The sequence below is a fragment of the Scyliorhinus canicula genome, chromosome 17 (genome assembly GCF_902713615.1).
Source record: "Scyliorhinus canicula chromosome 17, sScyCan1.1, whole genome shotgun sequence".
In the NCBI taxonomy this organism is placed as follows: Eukaryota; Metazoa; Chordata; class Chondrichthyes; order Carcharhiniformes; family Scyliorhinidae; genus Scyliorhinus; species Scyliorhinus canicula.
Genome location: NC_052162.1, coordinates 95,692,899 through 95,715,527, shown reverse-complemented (window position 1 = coordinate 95,715,527; position 22,629 = coordinate 95,692,899). Strand labels below are relative to the sequence as shown.

Sequence of the window (22,629 nt, the reverse complement as noted above, 5' to 3'; positions counted from 1 at the left end):
CCCCTTCCCCCAATGAAGGAGAGTGGTACCCTGGCACTGCCCCTACCAACCAGGGCCCAATGCCCAGCTTCAGCCCACCATCCTAGGGCCTCCAAGCACCTCCACAGCCCAGGCATGGTCATCACGACTGGTTTCTGTTTCCGGAAATATCGCACCGCCGGTGATGGAACATTCCAAGGGTGGGGGAGATCTCAAACCGAGATCTCGCTGGCGCAGATCCCGTCATGGACCTCTCGAGTGATTTATCGGCCAAAACGGGATTTGCGCCTGTGGCTAATGTACCCAAAAAACCATGCCTAACATGCCCAGTCACACAACAGAAGCAGAGAATACTAGAACAAAGGGAGGAATCCATTCAGCTCATCGAGGTTGCATCGGCTCTTTCAAAGAACAATCTAGTTACCTCAACCTCGACTCTTTCTCCATATCCTTGGATTATTTTCCCACTTCAAACTTCCTCTTGGAAGCCACCATTGAATTTGTATCCACCACCCTATCGGGATGTGCATTCCAAATCCTTTTTTTTATAAAGTTAGAGTACCCAATTATCTTTTTTCTCCAATTAAGGGACCATTTAGCATGGCCAATCCACCTAACCTGCACATCTTTGGGTTGTGGGGGTGAAACCCACGCAGACACGGGGAGAATGTGCAAACTCCACATGGACATATACCCAGAGCCGGGATTCGAACCCGGATCCTCAGCGCTGCAGTCCCAGTGTTAACCACTGCGCCACATGCTGCACCGTGCATTCTAAATCCTAACCATTCACTTCATAAAATGATTTCTCCTCATGCCAAAGCTTGCTCTCTGGACAGCCAAATTAACGTTCAACGATTGGAAACTGTTTTTCTTTATTTACTCTATCTAAGCTCTTCATGATTTTCAGCATCTCTATCAAATCACTTAGCCTTCTATGGAGAACAATTCCAGCTTCTCCAACCTAGCTACCTAAGTGTAAGTGTTGATGCCTGGAACCATTCCAGCAACTCTCTAATGCATCCTCTGCATGTCCTTCTGAAGAAGTGCCCAGTTAGTCAGAACCAATTGGGAAGTATCCCAGCAAATTTGTTTTTTTAATGAGAAGTATGTGTGGGTGTATGTCTGCATGCCTGTGTGTGCTTGGGGTCTAGTTTGTGGGGTTGGTCTGTCAATGTGTCTGTGTGTGTGTGTGTGTGTGTGTGTGTGTGTGTGTGTGTGTGTCTGTGAACATATATATGAATGGGAGGATGAGACTTTGTGAGTGAGATCATAGGCATGCAAAAGTACCTGAGTGTGAGAATAAGCAGACAAGTGGCAGCATGTGTACAAAACTGACTGACTGAACATGGGCACTCAGTAATAAAGAGCTGAGAAACAAAGACTGTGGGCGCGATTCTCCGCTCCCCACACCGGGTGGGAGAATTGCGGGAGGGCCCCTCCAACTAATTTCACGCCCCCCTGGCGCCCCCCGCGATTCTTTTGCCGCTTGCCGTTTTTCACGGCGACCGCCGATTCTCCGACCCGGATGGGCCGAGTGGCCTGCCGTTCGTGACCGTTTCACGATGGCGGCAACCACACCTGGTCGCTGCCGTCGTGAAATCACCGTGAGATGCCCGTTTTGGGGTTTGTAGGGGGCCTGGTGGGGAATGAGCACCACGACTGTGCTCGGGAGGGGACAGGCCCGCGATCGGTGCCCACCGATCGTCGGGCCGGCGTCTCAATCGGACGCACTATTTCCCCTCCGCCGCCCCGCAAGATCAAGCCGCCACGTCTTGCGGGGCGGCTGAGGGGAAAGACGGCCACCGCGCATGCACAGGTTCGAGCTGTCCGCCGTCGTGACGTCAGCCGCGCATGCGCGGATTGGAGCCGGCCAACCTGCACATGCGCGGCTGACGTCACATAGGCGCCGCCGTCGCGTCACTCTTGGCACGCCGCCCGGCGGCCGTGAGTTACGGAGCGCCGCTCCTAGCCCCGCCGGGAGGGGAGAATAGGGGGCGAGGAGCGGCCGCCGAGGCCGTCGTGAAACTCGGCCGAGTTCACGACGGCCCTTCCGATTTTTCCCGGGAGCAGAGAATTCCGCCCATTCTTCCAGCTCCGATCTTATGGCTCGATTCGGACGCAACAGTTACTTATCAAGCAACATTGTGAATGCAGCCCTTATGCTCCTACTGTGAGAGCGATTTGTCATTTAAACCTTTCATTCTCAGTTGATATTTATTAGGGTTTCATTTAAAATCATTACACCCTCCATAAATGCTATGACTTCAGATTGTTTATGGACTACTTCTTATTTGAAAACTGGTTTGTCCATGTCGTAAATCAGAATAGGTAGTCTGTTTAAAATCCCAATCAAGGTAAGGAGAAATCTCAAAATCTGTCTAGCAGGCGGAATTTGAGAATGAAGCAAACCTGCCTTATCTTGTGTCTACACATCTTTTAGCAAATGTTCTTTTGATCAGATGATGACTAATGGGAGCAACAGGATGTGCCCTCTGAGAATGCAACCCTCGTGCTTAAAAGGGAAGTTGAAAAACATTTTTTTATATCTAAAAGTTCAAATGTGACATTCTCGGCTACACACCCAGTATTGAAGCCAACAATAAACTATTTTTAAAAAGCAATATGATTGAAATAGAGGACTTGCGAAATATATGGGAGTGACTGGAAGTGGGATTGGACTGGTGGGGCGAGTTATGAGAAGTGAGCAGGAGAGAAGGATTAGATTGAGTGGGATATTATTTTTTTTATAGTTTTTCCAATTAAGGGGCAATTTAGCGTGGACAATCCACCTACCCTGAACATCTTAGGGGTGAGACACACGCAGATGGGGAAGAATGTGAAAACTCCACACGGTCAGTGACCCAGGGTCAGAATAGAACCTGGGTCCTTGGCGCCATGAGGCAGCAGTTCTAACCACTGTGCCACCGTGCCGACCTTGAGTGGGATATTAAAGGGTATGGGGAGTGAGCAGGGAATAGGATTAGACTGCATGGTACAAATCGTCCTAAACCGGACAAACAGCAGATTGTTTTACAGTTTCTCTTTGCTGCTAGCAGCTTTAACTGCAGCCCAGCCTTACTCTCACAAGGTGACATGGAGGCTTCCTGACTTGTTATTGCCAACTTGTACTTAAAGGCCCTCAGCCTTCGGTAGGTCAGGCGTGCTGTCAAAGCAGGAGCATGTACCCTATATCGGGCAAAGAGCAGCTCTCTCGGTGAGGAATCACTGACAACCTGGTTTGGAGATTTTGGCACATGATTGCTTTTGGCACATGTTGAACAGTCGATCACTTCCCCCTTCATTGGTCACCCACTTTACTGAATGGCTAAGATGAGCTTGGGGGAAAAGGGGGGAATTGGGAAAAGCCGGGGACAAGAGAGTCTGAAGGCTCCATTGTGAGAGTTTGATGAGTATTTCTGCTGCTTCTGATCCACAAAGAAACCTGAAATAAAATGGATGGGCCTGTTTTCCCCCACTCCCGACCTGGGGTGGGAGGGGTGGTGGGCAGAGGTAAGGGACATCAGCACCCCAACTCAGGATCCAACTGTTAATGCAGTTATGGCCCAGTGGCATCATTAGACTAGATCTGCATATTAAACAGGATCCCTTCCTCTGATGTGCCGCATCCCCTCACCTGCTCCGGGCAGGCATCAGGACAAGAAGAGCTATGTCAGAGCTTTATTAACAGCTCTCTCATTGTACACAGCCACCTCCAATGATGTTTACACGTATACGCCCAGGTCTTTCGACTCCTGCATCCCTTTCAGAATTATACTCTGAATACTTACTGGAGAATGTGATGCCGCGAAGGGGCTCCAGCACTATCGGGCCTCTTCTTCTCGACTGCCTATTGGTCACCCATTCCTGCATGCCCTTAAGCTGCAGGGTGACCACATCAGTAAAAATGCTATCCACGAAGTTCACAACCTGACAGATTGGTGGCGGTGGTGCAACCTGCTGCTCAAGCTCTTGAACCCTGAGCTCAAGCTGCTGCAACTGGCCATAATTCCTGCATGAATGGTTATTCAGGAAGTAGGCAGCATCCCTGGCATCCCAGAAAGCACAGGATGTGCATTCTAGAGGTCAGAGCTATCCTACAATTCCTCTATGTATTCGATAACAAACCATACCAAAAGAAGGACTCACGAGCTAGCCCCTTCTCTTCTGTTGACATTCTTTAAATATAGAGAAGCTAAATGAATGTTTTAAGACTTTAAAAATTAGAAACAGGAGTAGACCGTTCGGCCCGCTTGAGCCTGCTCCACCATTCAATAGGATCTTGCCTGATCCGATATTCCTCATGCCCACTTTCCTGGCCTTTCCCATAACCCTTGAATCCCTGACTGACCAAGAATCTGTCTATCTCAGCCTCAAATAAGCACAAGGGCTCTGCCCCCACAGCTGTCTGCGGCAATGAGTTCCAAAGACTCTCAACCCTCTGAGAGAAGAAATTCCTCCTCAGCTCAGAGGCTAGAGCCACAGTATTAATCTGAGCTAGTTACAGTGCAGACTTTGTCTGCACTGAGTGCTGAACTGGTTGCATTTGAGTGTGACAGTGAGAGTTTGGTGACTGACGGAGTTAGGTGAGGAGGGAGTAAGGTGCTCCTTACATTTCATTTCCTATATTTATCAAAGAGCGTGAAGGGAGCCAGGAGTTTTGAGTACAGCTGACTGGAAGCAGAGTCAGAGGGCAGAGGTCCAGTTGGTCTACGGGGCAGCTAATTCTGTAAAGTAAGAGGGGATGGAGGCTAGGGCAGTTGCATGCTCCTCCTGGAGGATGTGGGTGGTGAGTGATACCACTGGTGTCCCCGCTGACTATACCTGCAGGAAGTGCACCCAACTCCAGCTCCTCAGAGACCGTCTTAGGGAACTGGAGCTGGATGAACTTCGGATCATCCGGGAGGCAGAGGGGGTTATCGAGAAGAGTTACAGGGAGGTAACCACACCCAAGGTACTGGACAAGAGTAGCTGGGTTACAGTCAGGGAAAGGAAAACTAACAGGGAGACAGTGCAGGGATCCCTCGTGGCCGGTCCCCTTCAAAACAAGTATACCATTTTGGATGCTGTTGGGGGGGATGACCTACCGGAGGAAGGCCCCAGCGGCCAGGTCTCTGGCACTGAGTCTGGCTCAAGGGCTCAGAAGGGAAGGGGGAGCGTAGAAAAGCAATAGTAATAGGAGATTCAATGGTTAGGGGAATAGATAGGAGATTCTGTGGGAGCGAGCGAGACTCCCGGAAGGTATGTTGCCTCCCGGGTGCCAGGGCCAGGGATGTCTCGGATCGTGTCTTCAGGATCCTGAAGGGGGAGGGTGAGCAGCCAGAAGTCGTGGTGCACATTGGTACCAACGACGTAGGTAGGAAAAGGGGTGTGGAGGTAATAAACAAGTTTAGGGAGTTAAGCTGGAAGTTAAAGGCCAGGACAGACAGAGTTGTCATCTCTGGTTTGTTGCCGGTGCCACGTGATAGCGAGGCTAGGAATAGGGAGAGAGTGCAGTTGCACACGTGGCTGCAGGAATGGTATAGGAGGGAGGGCTTCAGGTATTTGGATAATTGGAGCGCATTCTGGGGAAGGTGGGACCTGTACAAGCAGGACGGGTTGCATCTGAACCAGAGGGGCACCAATATCCTGGGCGGGAGGTTTTCTAGTACTCTTCGGGAGGGTTTAAACTAATTTGGCTGGGGAATGGGAACAGGATTTGTAGTCCAGCAACTAAGGAAGCCGATATTCAGGACTCCAAAGCGTGTAGTGATGCAGTGGTGAAGGTAACACTGACAAAGGAGAGTACTTGCAGGCAAGGAGATGGGTTAAAGTGTGTGTACTTCAATGCAAGAAGCATCAGGAATAAGGTGGGTGAACTTAAGGCATGGATCGGTACTTGGGACTACGAAGTGGTGGCCATCACGGAAACTTGGATAGAAGAGGGGCAGATATGGTTGTTGGTGGTCCCTGGTTATAGATGTTTCAACAAGATTAGGGAGGATGGTAAAAGAGGTGGGGGGGTGGCATTGGTAATTAGAGATAGTATAACAGCTGCATAAAAAGGCAGTTCGAGGGGGATCTGCCTACTGAGGTAATATGGGTTAAAGTCAGAAATAGGAAAGGAGCAGTCACCTTGTTGGGAGTTTTCTATAGGCCCCCCAATAGCATCAGAGATGTGGAGGAACAGATTGGGAAACAGATTTTGGAAAGGTGCAGAAGTCACAGGGTAGTAGTCATGGGTGACTTCAACTTCCCAAGCATTGAGTGGAAACTCTTTAGATCAAATAGTTTGGATGGGGTAGTGTTTGTGCAGTGTGTCCAGGAAGCTTTTCTAACACAGTATGTAGATTGTCCGACCAGAGGGGAGGCCATATTGGATTTGGTACTTGGTAATGAACCAGGGCAGGTGATGGATTTGTTAGTGGGGGAGCATTTTGGAGGTAGTGACCACTATTCTGTGACTTTCACTTTAGTAATGGAGAGGGATAGGTGCGTGCAACAGGGCAAGGTTTTCAATTGGGGGAATGCTGTCAGGGACAAGAATTGAAGTGCATAAGTTGGGAACATAGGCTGTCAGGGAAGGACACAAGTGAAATGTGGAACTTGTTCAAGGAACAGGTACTGCGTGTTTTTGATATGTATGTCCCTATCAGGCAGGGAAGAGATGGTCGAGAGAGGGAACCATGGTTGACAAGAGAGGTTGAATGTCTTGTTAAGAGGAAGAAGGAGACTTATGTAAGGCTGAGGTAACAAGGTTCAGACAGGGCGCTGGAGGGATACAAGATAGCCAGGAGGTTACTGAAGAAAGGGATTAGGAGAGCTAAGAGAGGACATGAAAAATCTTTGGCGGGTAGGATCAAGGAAAACCCCAAGGCCTTTTACACATATGTGAGAAATATGAGAATGACTAGACCAAGGGTAGGTCCGATCAAGGACAGTAGCGGGAGATTGTGTATTGAGTCTGAAGAGATAGGAGAGGTCTTGAACAAGTATTTTTCTTCAGTATTTACAAACGCGAGGGGCCATATTGTTGGAGAGGACAGTGTGAAACAGACTGGTAAGCTCGAGGAGATACTTGTTAGGAAGGAAGATGTGTTGGGCGTTTTGAAAAACTTGAGGATAGACAAGTCCCCCGGGCCTGACGGGATATATCCAAGGATTCTATGGGAAGCAAGAAATTAAATTGCAGAGCCGTTGGCAATGATCTTTTCGTCCTCGCTGTCAACAGGGGTGGTACCAGAGGATTGGAGAGTGGCGAATGTCGTGCCCCTATTCAAAAAAGGGAATAGGGATAACCCTGGGAATTACAGGCCAGTTAGTCTTACTTTGGTACAGACACCAAGTAAATGATGGGGCCTCAATGTATCCTCGCTACGATGCTCCCAATTCCTTCCAGGTCTACTCCAGCAGCCTAGTCACTCCTCGGGTAAGTGATGGGGATATTATGAACCAGAGGGGGCCATTCAGCCCTTTGAGTCCACCTCACTGTTTAATTAGATCATGGTTGATCCTTAGAATTCTGCCCATCGGGTCTGCACTGACCCTCTGAAAGAGCACTCTACCTAAGCCCATTCTCTTGTCCTATGCCCAAAACCCCGTGCACTGATGATGGCCAATCCGCATAACCTACATATCTTTGGACATTTAAGGAGCAATTTAACATGGTCAATCCATCTAACTGTCACATCTTTGGGCTGTAGGAGGAAACTGGAGCTCCCAAAGTAAACGCATGCAGACACGGGGAGAACTATAAAACTCCACAGTCACCCAAGGCCGGATTGGAACCTTGGTCCCTGGTACTATGAGGCAACAATGAACCACCAGCTGCCACAATGTATCATTATCTTTACCATTTACCTACTTTAGTTCCATATCCCTTGACACACCCAATAAAAATCTGTTGAGCTCAGCCTAGCAAACTCCTCTTGAAATATCCACTAACCTTTATGTGAATAAGTGCTTCCTGATTTCCCTCCTAAATGTCCTGTACCTAATTTTAATATTATGCCCCCTCATTCTTCACCCCTCCCACCAGAGGAATTTGTTTCTTCAGATCCATCCTATTGAATGCTTTCAATGATTCATTGACTCACAGGCCATCTCCAAAGGCTCTCTCACTGCTCTGGCATGATCGCTATTTCTCCTTGGTGATTTATTTATTGTGCACCTTTTAGTCCGTCTAAGATTTCTGAAATTGATCATATTGCAGTCATTAATTTTGCCTCGGCTGCCACGACTTGGATAGGCATGTCATGCCTTTGCTCAAAGTAGTCAGTCTGTGTATTTTTTACGCTTTTAATCCGTTCACTTTTTAAAAATAAATTTAGAGCACCCAATTATTTTTTTTTCCAATTAAGGGGCAATTTAGCGTGGCCAGTGCACCTAACCTGCACATCTTCGGGTTGTGGGAGTGAAACCCACGCAGACACGGGGAGAATGTGCAAACTCCGCACGGACAGTGGCCCAGGGCCGGGATTCGAACCGGGGTCCTCAGCGCCGTAGTCCCAGTGCTAACCACTGCGCCACGTGCCATCCTTCTCTTCACTTTTTTAATTGTTGAAATGCTAAAAATGTTTTGGTGTCATGTTTTACCTCAGCGGTGTTTTATTTCCAAAAGCCCGTCTCTCTGGTCACTCAAATAACATATATCTACATATCTGTGTTAACCCCACTGAATCCTTTCCCTGTTCACCCCGCAGAGTTCGGAGAAGCCGGAGAAGCCTGTTAACATATTTACTTGTTAGTTCACTTGATCTTTATTGAAGTAGTATTGAACACAGGGCCGGCTCAAGGCACCGGCAACTCGGGCTGTCGCCCGGGGCGCCATGTGCTCGGGGGCGCCAGAGACTCGGGTCCCGCGCATACGCAGTTGGGCCGGTGCCAACCAGCGCATGCGCGGTGGCCGCTCGCCCCCAGGGCGGTCCCCCCGCCCCCCTCGGGTCCGCCCCCCTCGGGACAGCCCCCCGCCCTCGGGTCCGCCCCCCCCCGCTCGGTACCCCCCGCCCCCCTCGGTTCCGCCCCCCCGCCCCGCCATCGGGTCTGCCCCCCCGCCCCGCCCTCGGGTCCGCCGCCCCGCCCTCGGGTCCGCCCCCCCGCCCCCCGCCCCGCCCCCCCCGCGTGCCCGCCCCCCCCCGCGTGTCCGCCCCCCGCCCCCCTCGGGTCCGCCCCCCGCGGGTCCGCCCCCCCCTCGGGTCCGCCCCCCCTTGGGTCCACCCCTCCTCGGCCCCGCCCCCCCCTCGGGTCCGCCCCCTCCTCGGCGTCGGCCCCCCCCCCCCCTCGTCGCCCCCCTCCTCGGCCTCGCCCCCCTCCTCGGCCCCGCCCCCCTCCTCGGCCCCGCCCCCCTCCTCGGCCCCGCCCCCCTCCTCGGCCCCACCCCCCCAAGGGCGCCGAAGTTCAGCTTGCCCGGGGCGCCAGCAACCCTAAAGCCGGCGCTGATTGAACAACCTTTTCCAATCAATCTGCTTCAGACAGAGCTGTAAAATAATAACGAGGGAAAAATAATACAAGGCTGGTGAAGTAATAATGACCAGGTGAGAAAGAAAGATAAAAAGCAAAATACTGCAAATGCTGGAATTCTGAAATAAAAGCAGAAAGCGCTGGATATAATCACCAGGTCTTACAGCATCTGTGGAGAAAGAACCAGAGTTAACATTTTGAGTCCATTGACCCTTCTTCAGTGATGAAGAGGGATCAAATTGTGATAAATTATATATGGAGAGGAGGGGCGGGGGTGGAGGAAGTAGAGCAGAATACGTCACGGATAGGTGGGCGCTTAGGAGAGATTGACAAAGATGTCATGAACACAAGGGAAATGGAGTGTTAATGGTCGCATTAAGGACGGAAGATGGTGGCTGATGCACAATCAATGGAAACGAAACGTAGATGAAGTCCGAACGATAGGTTTGAAGTGTACCCGGCAGCAGACGTACAGAAGAAAGGCCGACTGCCGGGAAGCACGGGTTCTTATATCCCGCCTCGTAGGCGGAGCTACCTACCTATCAGCCAATCGGCTGAGAGGCACATGACTTACCCGGGCCATTGGGCAGCGATTCCTCTGCACCAATGGCAGCTCACATTCCCAGGTACCGTAATACCCCTAGTCATACTACCACAGTGGCATAAAGATAAGAGAGCAGAATGGGTTAATAGGAGGTCAAAAGGTCAGTGCTCGGTGAAAGCAAAACTAAAGGAAAAAGTGACAGATGGCCGGGGGTGGGGGGGGTGTTGTGTTAGGCCAAAGGAAAAAAAAGGGTTAGGATGGAGAAGAAAGTTCACAGTTCAAAGTTGTGGTTAGCCCATCAGTGGGGGTGGGGGGGAGCTGGGTTGCGGGGGCTGCCGTTCCGTCTGGCTGGGACAGCGTTCCGGTATCTGTGGGTCCAGGTGGCATGGAACTGGGCGCAACTTTGCAAATTGCCTTACACCCGCCTGGCGAGCAGGGTCAGGGCAGATCTACAGAGGTGGGAAAGCCTTCCAATGTTGCTGGCTGGCCCGGTTGAATCTATTAAGATGAACATCTTGTCGCAATTCTTTTTTTATTTCAATGCCTACCAGTTTTTCCTCCCAATAATAATAATAATAATAGTCTTTTATTGTCACAAGTATGAAGTTACAGTGAAAAGCCCCTAGTCGCTACATTCTGGGTAAGCCGGTACGGGAATTGAACCCGCGCTGCTGGCCCTGTTCTGAATTACAAACCAGTTGTCTCGCGCACTGAACTAAACTGGCCCAAGTCGTTCTTCTGGGGGATGATAGCTGGTTTTCTATGGGTGGGGAGAACTCCTCGGGTTCGGAGGGGGGTCCTCCAGAGAGATAGGCAAGGGAGGGGCTGGCGCTGACAAATTTGATGTTTTATTATTGAGCAGCCAATGCTAGGAAGGTGGTGTGGTGGTCAGGAAGCTCGCTGGGTGTGACTGAAGTCGAGGTCGTGCAAAGTGTCTAGCTTGAGGACGCTGGCGACAGTTTCTCTGACGTTTGCTGCGGCGAAATATTTTGAACCCGGTACTTTAAAAATATGGCAGCAATTCCGTCAGCATGATGGGCTCCTATCTGTAGGGATCATTTATTTCAGCCGGCGAAGTTGGATGCCACAGTTAGAGGGGTGAAAAGATAAACGGGTTGGGAAATGTGGGTGGGTTCAGGTACTTCCAGGTACAGGATTCTGTTCGGTGGACATGTGGGAGGAAGAGCTGGGACCCATATTGGAGGAGGAGGTGTGGAGTGAATCCCTCTACAGTAACCATGTGCAAAGTTGAGCTTGATCCATCTCAAGGTGCCGTTTAGGGCGCGCCTCACCAAGGCCAGAATGAGTCAATTTTTTGCTGGGGTTGAAGATAGATACGAGCGGTGTTTGTGAACAAGCACCACGAACCACACACGCATGTTCTGGCCCTGTCCCAAATTGGTGGGATTTTGCTGAGCTGGAGACGGGCAATGCCAGCTGGTGCCTCAGCGTGGCTAGGTGAGTTGGTAAGAGTTTTTGTAGCTCGAGATGATCAAGTTTACAGTGAGGAGGTCGTTCTCTGGATTCTACCGTAGATGGCGACCTTTCATATTGTACTTTAAGGAATTGGTCACTGTTAGTTGTTCATGGGGGAGGTAGTGGGCGGTGGGCTTTTTGGGTTGTATTTCTGTTACTGGCATTATTGATACTGTTGTCATTTATAATCTTATGATACAAGTGTTTGTTTTGTTTTGTACATTTTTGATATAAAACGTTGAATGTTCATTAAAAATATTTTGAAAAAGTAAAACAAAAGGGAGTATGTTGACCCTTCCCTTGATTGGTGACTGAAATCTGATTAATTAATAATAAATTGTTGCAGCGGCCTGCACGTAACATCGTCGCGGCCTTACGGGGAAAGGAAATGTCAGTGTTGTTGGCAGAATGCCTCATCTGAACGTTCACAGAAGCACCAAAAACCTAGCTTGGCTGGTGGTGGGAAAGGTCCTCCCCATCAGATCCTTCCTACACACACACACACACACACACACACACACACACAGTCTCACCCCATCTGCATGTTGCCCTCGAGGTGACTGGTTGGGAAGAGACCATTGTCCACCTTCTTGTGGAATGTGCCTTTGCAAAGGAGGTCTGGAGAGAGATGGAGGTGGCTCGCCATTGGCCACCGGTTGGATCCTCCAGACCCGCCGATGTCTATGATGTTTTGCGTGGCTTGCCCATTCCGCCACTAGTGTGGGGGGGGGGGGGGGGGGGGCTCTCCTTCACCGTGACCAGAGGATCCCATCAGCGCGAAGAGCTGGAAAATCTGATCCATGTTTTTCTTTAAAAGTTGAGTGTCCTACCCTTGTCATAAGCACTTAATCTTGAGTTATTTGTAGCCAGTGCAAGTTGCTGGCTGCAATATGGCCTTAAAGGGATCAGGGGTTATTGAGCGAAGGTCTAAGAATGGGGATGATAAAATATCAGCCATAATTGAATGGCAGAGCAGACTCGATCGGCCGAGTGGCCTAATTCTGCTCCTATGTCTTGTAGTCTTATGGTGTTCTGGCGGCCTTACTTTAGATTATAATGAGTTGAGGAGCACAGAGTGTTGTTTGTCAACAAAAAAGTGACCGACTCCAGACTTTTATCAAGTAATGGAAAAGGAAACGGCTTGTGGAATAACACGGGCTGCTGGATAGCTACCAGCTTGATGTACACACCCAGTAAAGACTGATTTCACTCCCTGTTAATAGAGTTTCTCAGCAGAACATTGCAGATTTCGACAGATGGGGAGTACTCTCTGTTCCACCCTCCTGAAAACAATACTGCGGAAAATCCGATATAGAAACAGAACTTGCTTTAAAAAAAACACAATAAACAGGTCAGGCAACATTGCAGTGAATAAGAGTTTTGTCATTAAACGGTAGCATTGTGGATAGCGCAATTGTTTCACAGATCCAGGGTCCCAGATTCGATTCCGGCTTGGGTCACTGTCTGTGCGGAGTCTGCACATCCTCCCCGTGTGTGCGTGTGTTTCCTCCGGTTTCCTCCCACAGTCCAAAGATGTGCAGGTTAGGTGGATTGGCCATGATAAATTGCCCTTAGTGACCAAAATTGCCCTTAGTGACCAAAATTGCCCTTAGTGTTGGGTGGGGTTACTGGGTTATGGGATTTGGGTGGAGGTGTTGACCTTGGGTAGGATGCTCTTTCCAAGAGTCGGTGCAGACTCTGGGCCGAATGGCCTCCTTCTGCACTGTAAATTCTATGAAAAATTCCAGTCTGCTAGGTGTGAACAAGGAAGAGCTGCTCAGATATAATTCATTTTTAATATGTCTATGCTTAAAGTATTATTCTTCCTCCCCTCTCAGAATTGTTTCCCAAAGGCTGTGCAGCCTTCAAAGCAATCACTCCCAACATTGAGGAAGAAGCTGCAATGAAAGAGGATGCCGGAATGCAGGATGTCCATGACACTGAGGTAAGGGTTCAACATCGATTAGTTATTTTATCCATTCCTATAGGTATCCCTTCAAGTAAAAACACCTCAAGTGTGAAAACTACACCGTGTGGACTTTGGATGGTTTGGTTTTCACTCCTCATCACCTTGACATCTTCAACCTGGTGGACTAGTAGCACCCTCATCTCTTGAGTCTGAGATTCCCAACTCCAGAGGCTGGAGAACATAATGTTATGGTACCCAGATCAGATATCATGGAAATAGCTTTAGTTAAATAATTTTTAAAATAAAAGGAAATACTTTAACTACTAACTTATAACTTCTCTATCTTCAATTAAGCAAAGCTCATTACAGGTCAAAAGCCACTTGTAAATAAAGTTAGAGAAAATAGAGATACTTGCTGTACTCTGTGAAGAGCTTTTTTGGAAAAACTGCTTGGAGCAAGCGCGAGACCCTTTCAGCCTTCAGATCCTTCTGCCTTTGTCAGACTAAAGAATCCTACAGCCAAAACTGCTTGCTACAGATCTGGCTCTTCCCATTAATTACATCGTTTATATCCCACTCCGATATGCCATGACTGGCTTACCTAAGTCTAAGCACAATGGGCGTGATTCTCCACCCGTGGGATTCTCCATTTTGCCAGCGCCCGGGGGTTTCCCGATGGTGTGGGGCTTCCCACAATGGGAAACCCCATTGACCGGCCGGCGTAACGGAGAATCCTGCCGGCGGGTCGAGGCTGAAAAGTGGCGTGGTGGGGCGGAGAATCCAGCTCAATGTCTCAAATTATCTGCTATCCAGGGAATCTCCAGCAATCATAACAATGTTCCATTAGGTATCTCTTTGTAAACAAGTAAATGGTTAAAATGAATCATGACCTCACCTTTTATGACCTCTTAATTGCATATTTTGCAGACTGTCTATATGTTAAATCAGGAATTTCAAACATATTACTGCAACAGATATATATAACTTAACATAGGCTTTTAAAAACTTTACTGCAGCAGGTATATATATATATATAATACAGTCTATACAAAAGTGTCCTTTATTCATCACAATAATCCAAGTTTCACTTCATTGAACTACACAGGGAGTGCTTCACACTATCTGATTCTGCATGTTTCTGTATGACCACAAACCTCTTATCTATTCATAGACATTATAGATCCCAAAGCACAATTGGAAGGGGGAACAGGGAATTTTCCCAATGGCCCAACCAATCTCTTTCCTATTATTCACACCGATAAAATAGGTTAACTGCTCATTTGTTTCCATTATTGTTCCTGGGTGGTAATGTCTGCAAATTAGTTGTAGCTTTTGCCTATATGGCAGTGGCTAACTGCATGGTGGAAAAGGGAGGGCAAAGATAGGTTGTCTCTGAATGGCTGAACCAAGATGGGCCACATTTTTTTGTAGCGAATTTTCTTCTGGCCGATTATAAATGGAAATTCATTGCTCTTTCACCTGTGTTATTCCCAAGGATTGTGAACATGGGTATACAGAGATCACCCAAAAGCCTCCAAGTTACTTTTGTTTGTGGAAAGACCATTACATTTCTTGAAAGTTCAGTGAAAAACATCTGAAAGAAAGTCTTGTATTTATCTTTATCACCACGCTTGGTTTTCTTGATCCCAAACCAGTTGGTGAAGTATGAAACTGGACAATAAAACTTTTCTTTGTATTTGGTTTATTGACAGAATTCTGAAAAACAGAATAACGCCTGTTTCTTACCTATCAACCCTGTGACCCAGCAGTCTCTCTTTATAAGTGCTCAAAGCACTTAAACAATGCCCTTTATCTGTGTATTTCAACCAACATAATTAACATACCATTAACACTCAATTGTTTCAGTACTTCATGTCCAATGGATTATTTACAGGTATAGTGACTATTATAATTGTTAGTCTGAACAATTCATAGAATATAGAACAGTACAGCACAGAACAGGCCCTTCGGCCCTCGATGTTGTGCCGAGCAATGATCACCCTACTCAAACCCATGTATCCACCCTATACCCGTAACCCAACAACTCCCCCCCTTAACCTTACTATTAGGACACTACGGGCAATTTAGCATGGCCAATCCACCTAACCCGCACATCTTTGGACTGTGGGAGGAAACCGGAGCACCCGGAGGAAACCCACGCACACACGGGGAGGACGTGCAGACTCCACATAGACAGCCGGGAATCGAACCTGGGACCCTGGAGCTGTGAAGCATTTATGCTAACCACCATGCTACCGTGCTGCCATCTTCAAGTAGTGTCACTGGCTCTTCAACTTTCATCTATATCACTAGAATAGGCAGATCAATCCCCAGATTAAGAATGATGACTGCTCTGGAATAGACTATTCCCTCCTCCCTGCATTCAAGTTTCAGCCTGTGTTTTGTGCAGTGATGGGGGCAGTAAGCTCTGCCAGCTGGACCAAGCTGTTCTTTCATAGGAACATAGGAATTAGGAGCAGACTGAGGCAATTCAGCCCTTCGAGCTTGCTCCACCATTCAATCAGATCCTGGCTAATCTCTTCCTGGTCTTTAATCCACCTCCCTACCTGTTCTCCATCTTCCTTTAACCTGTTTTTTTTTTTATTCCTTTATTCCCTTTTACAAAAACATTTTCTCATAACCGCAAACAAAATATTTATCTTTTCTTACCTTCACGATTATCCACATTTTCCATGGGCTGGGAATTAATTCCAGGGCACTGTGCCTTGGATGTTTTCAGTCTTCAAGTACAAAACCATGCTTCAAGAATGGGCCTGGATGGTGGGGCCAGGCAGCTGAATTGATCATACAAGTACTTCCAGAAAGAACAATCAAGCTGTATGAAATTGGTTCAGCTTTTGTCAATTTGGACAAATCGGCAAAAATAAGACTTCTGTCGTGTCTTGTTTTCCATTCATGTTTGTTTCAAATAGAACATAGAACATAGAACAGTACAGCACAGAACAGGCCCTTCGGCCCTCGATGTTGTGCCGAGCAATGATCACCCTACTTAAACCCACGTAACCCGTATACCCGTAACCCAACAATCCCCCCCCATTAACCTTACACTACGGGCAATTTAGCATGGCCAATCCACCTGACCCACACATCTTTGGACTGTGGGAGGAAACCGGAGCACCCGGAGGAAACTCACGCACACACAGGGAGGACGTGCAGACTCCACACAGACAGTGACCCAGCCGGGAATCGAACCTGGGACCCTGGAGCTGTAAAGCATTGATGCTAACCACCATGCTACCGTGAGGCCCCAAAATCAAACCTGTCTGCATCCATGGCGTCCCTCCTTCTTTCAGAACACTGCATAATCTCATGCAAATGGTTTGGTTATACATTCCTTTTGTTATCAGAACATAACCTGCTGAAGCACTGGGCCACTCCCACCCTATCCCCTCCTTTAATAATTCTAAACACTCTTATCTAATTACCCTGTAATCCAAGTTCGAATGAAAAATGGTAGACCCCAATCCAGGTGCAACTTTGAGTGAATGTGAAGTACGAGCTGAGGATATGTGGTTTTATTTAAGATGCCTGTGTAATTTCCTACCTAGAACTGACCAGATGGTTTGTTCATGATTTGAATGGCTGTCCAACTGTACTTAGAAAGAAATAAAAATAGAAAATTCTGGAAAGACTCAGCCAGTCCGACAACATCTGTGGAGAGAGAAACTGAGTTAACAGTTCCAGTCCACTATGATGACTCTTTGGAACTTGTACATGGAAAGAGTTCGCCATGTCACATTGGAAAGTGTCATTCTTGTGCTTTTCTTCAGTTCAACTGAATCACATTACTAAAATAATAACAAGTTACACTGCTGTCATTTTAAACAGAAAAATAGTCTCCCTCACCCCAACCTCAATAAATTAATCCCTGAAGCAAGTTCTCTTGCAATCCAGAGGAAGACTTTACTCAAAAACAGCGATTGACTTCTAATTAATCTCAAAATATAGGGACCTCGGAACAGCGTGTTTTTAAAAAATTCTTTCATGGGTTATGGGTTTTGCTAGCAAGGCCAGCATTTGTTGCACATCCCAATTGCTGTTGAACCGAGAAACTTGCTCGGCCATTTCCGAGGGCATCTAAGAGGTCATCCACATTGCTGTGAGTCTGAAGTCAGATGTAGGCCAGACCAGATAAGGACAGCAGATTTCCTTCCCTCAAAGACATTAATGAACCCGGTGGATTTTTACAACAATCAATAGTTCCATGGTCACTATTACTGGGATGAGCCTTATAGTTTAGATATATTCATTAAATTTGAATTCTACTAGCTGCTGTGGTGGGATTTCAACCCACTCAGCTTGGGCCTCTGGATTACTGGTCTAGTGACATTGTCGCCACCTCCCCACGTTAGTCGGGAGTAGACCACACTCACATCGGTTTTGTCATTCAATCAGATCATGTCTGATGAATAGTTCCAGAAAATGGAGGAAAGTATTGAGCAGTACACTTAAAAGGCTGCGGCATTTAAAAACAGGCGCATATTAACAGCTGAACATGCAGACTGTGATCTCGACCCCAGACTGTTTGTGAACACCATTGTATCTTTTGGTAATGTTTCACCTTAACGATAATTGAACGTATGATTTTAAATCTGTACACCTTCAGCAGAGCAGACTATTTTTGTATTATAGAATTTACAGTGCAGAAGGAGGCCATTCAACCCATCGAACCTGCACCGGCTCTTGGAAAGAGCACCCTACCCAAGGTCAACACCTCCACCCTATCCCCATAACCCAGTAACCCCACCCAACACTAAGGGCAATTTTGGACACGAAGGGCAATTTATCATGGCCAATCCACCTAACCTGCACATCTTTGGACTGTGGGAGGAAACCGGAGCACCCGGAGGAAACCCACGCACACACGGGGAGGATGTGCAGACTCCGCACAGACAGTGACCCAAGCCAGAATCGAACCTGTGACCCTGGAGCTTTGAAGTAATTGTGCTATCCTCAATGCTACCGTGCTGCCCTAGATTGAGGAAGTTTGTTGAAACTTGCAGCTTTGTTCACTGATCCAGTTTCCACATAGCAATTATTGTTATTTCCCTTGCATGTCGTCACTGCCAGTATCCTATGTTGATACATTTCCCTGCAGCCTAAAGCAACTCTGTAATGGGGAGTTTAGCAATAGGTAGAGAGGCACAAAAAGGGAAACGAAAGTAAAGTAGCTGAACCAGTGCAGAAACAAAAGTAAAATGAAGATTGGTATTTCTACAGCATCGTTCACAATCTCAGGATGCGCAGAGCAGGTCACACTTGATAAACAACTTTAGAAGTGTTGACACTGTTGCAAAATAGGAAATACAGCAACGGATTTCTACACAGCAAGATCCCACAAGCAGGAAGGCCATGGTGACCACATTATCTAGAAACATAGAAAAAAGGAGCAGGAGGAGGCGATTTGGCCCTTCAAGCCGGCTTCACCATTCATTATGATCATCGCTGATCATCCAACTCAGTAACCTGTTCCCGCTTTCCCTCTATATGCTTTGATCCCTTTATCCCCAAGAGCTATATCTTACTGCATTAGAAGCATAGAATCCCTACCATTCAGTAGGAGGTCGGGTCCGCACCAACCCTTCGATTGAGCACTTTACCCATTTGCACTCACTGTCCACCCTGCCCTATCCCCGTAACCCTGAACCTTGTCTGCACATCCCTGGACATTAAGGGGCAAATGAGGTTGGCCAATCCAACTACCCTGCACATCTTTGAACTGTGGGAGGAAACCGGAGCACCCGGAGGAAACCCACGCAAATACTGGGAGAATATACAAACTCAAGACAGCCAGAGGCTGGAATTGAACCCGGGTCCCTGGCGCTGTGGGACAGCAGTGCAAACTACTGTGCCACCCTGCCATCCTTCTTGAAAACAAACTATGTTTTGGCCTCGGCTGCTTTCTGCGGTGGTGAATTCCACAGGCTCACAACTCCCGGGCAAAGAAATTTGTCCTCTTCTCTGTCCTAAATGGTTTACCCCATGTCCTTAGGCTGTGACCCCTGATTTTGGATTCCCCTATCATCGGGAACATCCTTCCTGCATCTATCCTGTCCAGTCCTGAGAGAATTTTATAGGTTTCCATGAGATCCTCCCCCTCCCCTTCATTCGTCTAAACGCCAATGAATATAATCTGAGCCGAATCTGTCTCATCTCATAACTTCAGTCCCACCTTCCCAGGAATCAGTCTGGTAAACCTTTATTGCACATTTTAAGAATGCCCTTCCACAAATAAGTAGTCCAAAAACTGCACACAATATTCCTGGTGTGGTCTCACCAAGGACCTGTATAACTGAAGCAAAACATCCTTGCTGTTGTACTCGACTCCTCTCGCTATGAAGGCCTACATATTATTTGCCTTCTTTACCGCCCGGTGCATCTGTATGCTTATCTCCAGCGACTGGTTTACAAGGGCACCCGGGTCTTGTTGCACATTTCCCTTTCCCAATCTATAGGCATTCAGATAATAATCTGTGTTCCTGTTTTGCTACAAAAATGGATTACCTCATATTCATCCACATTCTACATCTGCCATGCATTTGCCCACGCACTCAGGCTGTCTAAATCGCACTGAAGCATCTCTGCATCCTCCTCACAGCTCACCTACCCACCCAGCATTGGGTCATCTGCAAATTTGGAGATATTACATTTTGTTCTCCCATTTAAATCATTAATATACATTGTGAATAACTGGGATCCAAGCACCGATCTCCACTTGGAAAAAGACCCTATTTATTCCTACTCTTTGTTTCCTGTCTGCCAATCGGTTTTCTATTAATTTCAGTACACTGCTCCCAATCCCAAGTACTTTAATTCTACATGCTAATCTTTTATGTGGGTGGAAACTTGTTGAAAGCCTTGTGAAAGACCAAATAAACTGCACCCTCTGGCTCCCCCTCATCAACTCTACCAGTTACATCCTTGAAGAAATTGAACAGATTTGTCACATTTTCAAAATAGTGGGTTTGCCATTGCCTATCCACCGTCATCCCTTTAAGTAGCGTTCCCAGTCCATCATGGCCAACCCACACCTCAACACCATTGTAGTTTCCTTTATTTTGACTCAGGACCCAAGTCACAGAATCAACTACATCACTCACCAACTTTATGAAGAATTTGATCATATTGTGGTCACTCATTCACAAGGGTCCTCACTCAACTAGAATGCCATACCCAGCCTGGGATGGCCTCTTTGCGAATTGGGCTTCAGTGTATTGATCCAGAATCCCCTGTATACTCCAGGAATTCCTCCTCTGCGGTATAGTTACTAATTTGATTTGGCCAATCTATATGCAGATTAAAGTCATCCATAATTACAGATGTTCCTTTATCGCACGGATCTCGATTTTCCTGTTTAATGCCATTCCTAGCGTCATTACTACTGTTTGATAATAATAACCTTTATTATTGTCACAAGTAGGCTTACATTAACACTGCAATGTAGTTACTGTGAAAATCACCTAGTCGCCACATTCTGGCACCTGAGGGAGAATTCAGAATGTCCAATTCACCTAACAAGCACATCTTTCGGGGCTTGTGGGAGGAAACCGGAGCACCCGGAGGAAACCCACAAAGACATCTACGCAAAAACAGAATCTGGTCATGTGATTCAAAAGCATTGATTAGTGTGAAATTTCTGTTTTACACTGTAAAGATAAAGACTAAAGTCACCACACAAAGTTTTGATTTACCTGTTTAAGTCTAATTATTGTTTTTAACAATATGATAGATATTAATTACTGTCTAATAACCTCTGGGACACTGAAACTTAACTTTATAAGTGTGGAGCCACATGCCTTCAGATTTGAATTAATCCAATCTTTCTTTTTCTTCTCTTTATTTTGCTTTCCGTATCTGATTAGAATTTACTCATTTTGACTGGCACTTCTGTTATGTTCTGTAGCCTTGACTTTGCAATGACTCATACAGAACTGCTGGTGACTTAACTAGAAAGATGATTTATTGATGGGCTCATGAATGTTCTACAAACTAAGCTACTGATTGAGTTACATAGACTGTCCTGTAACTATCTATCCTTCTGTGCAACTGTCCTGGTGGATGCCTTACAACTTCTGGCGAGAGCCAGATGTGACATGATCGACGAAACCTGACACCACCTGCAGGTGGGAGGTCACATTGCTGAGTGTATAATATTCACAGGCATATCACCACAACTTACAACGCCTTTCATTCAACAATTGTCACAGAACGAAGGGCCTGTTCTGTGCTGTACTGTTCTATGTTCTAATTGTTAAATCTGATTTATTGAAGTGGCACGCAGTTTCTAGCCCAATTCCCACAGATCCCAGGTACCCTTTAGGTGTAGGATGTTGTGTAACTTGGACCTCTCCCTTCCTGTCCTCCAATGCAAACTGTCTTGGAAATAAAATGGACAAGTCGAACAAATGGTGCCTGGCGGCAACGGTAAATTCTGGCTCGCGGTGCTTCCTTTGCCTCAGAGCACCTTTTTGGGATTGCACAGTATGCTTCTGCACAGATAAAAATCAGTCAATTAGTTTTTGTCGTCAGGTTCTCAGCAGAGTTCCCCAGTGAAATGTCACCCGATGAAAGTCAGCATGAAGATCACAGGGAAAAGAAAAAGTCCCAGCCTGTCGTTTCAGCGTTCTGGGAAATGAGCAGGGGAAAGTGGGATGAATTGGGACAACTCTTTCCAAATGCTGGCACAGACACGGTGGACTCCTTCCACACTGTCCGATCCTAAGACATCATTAGGTGCAGATAACACACAAGGCAGCTAGTATTTATGAGAAAAAAAACAGATTTTAGAGACAGTTTATTGTCAGAGCGTTGGGAACCTTCCCCCCCTCCCCCCCCCGCCTCGCCCTCGCCCCGCTGAAATGTCGACCTGTGGGCGAAATTCTCCGCCCCCCACGACGGGTGGGAGAATAGCGGGAGGGCCTTCCCGACATTTTTGCCGCCCTCCCGCTATTCTCCCACCCCCCTCGCCGAAGACCCGACCCGAATCGCTGCCGCCGTTTTTTTACGGCCGGCAGCGATTCTCAGCTGTTAGATGGGCCGAAGTCCCAGCCCTTTCCGCCGTTTTCACGAACGGCAAACACACCTGGTCTTGCCGTTCGTAAAAACGGCGTCACAAACTCGCTTTTTATAACCATGGCACCGATTGGCACGGCAGTACCACGGCCGTACCAAGGGTGCCATGGGCCAGCGATCGGTGGGCACCGATCGCGGGCAGCGGGCCCGATGCCCGCGCACTACTTGTCCTTCCGCCGCCCCGCAGTAT

The 22,629-nt window shown here is 47.5% G+C and overlaps 1 protein-coding gene across 3 annotated transcripts in view; it reads left to right on the top strand.

Annotated features, from left to right (window-relative positions):
* Positions 1–22,629, top strand: part of dock11 (dedicator of cytokinesis 11) — a 321,886-nt gene that overhangs the window by 231,604 nt on the left and 67,653 nt on the right. For all 3 annotated transcript variants that reach the window (XM_038774333.1, XM_038774332.1, XM_038774334.1), the window contains exon 45: positions 13,276–13,382. In XM_038774333.1, coding sequence (XP_038630261.1) covers positions 13,276–13,382 — 107 coding nt within the window. The remainder of the gene's footprint in view (positions 1–13,275; positions 13,383–22,629) is intronic.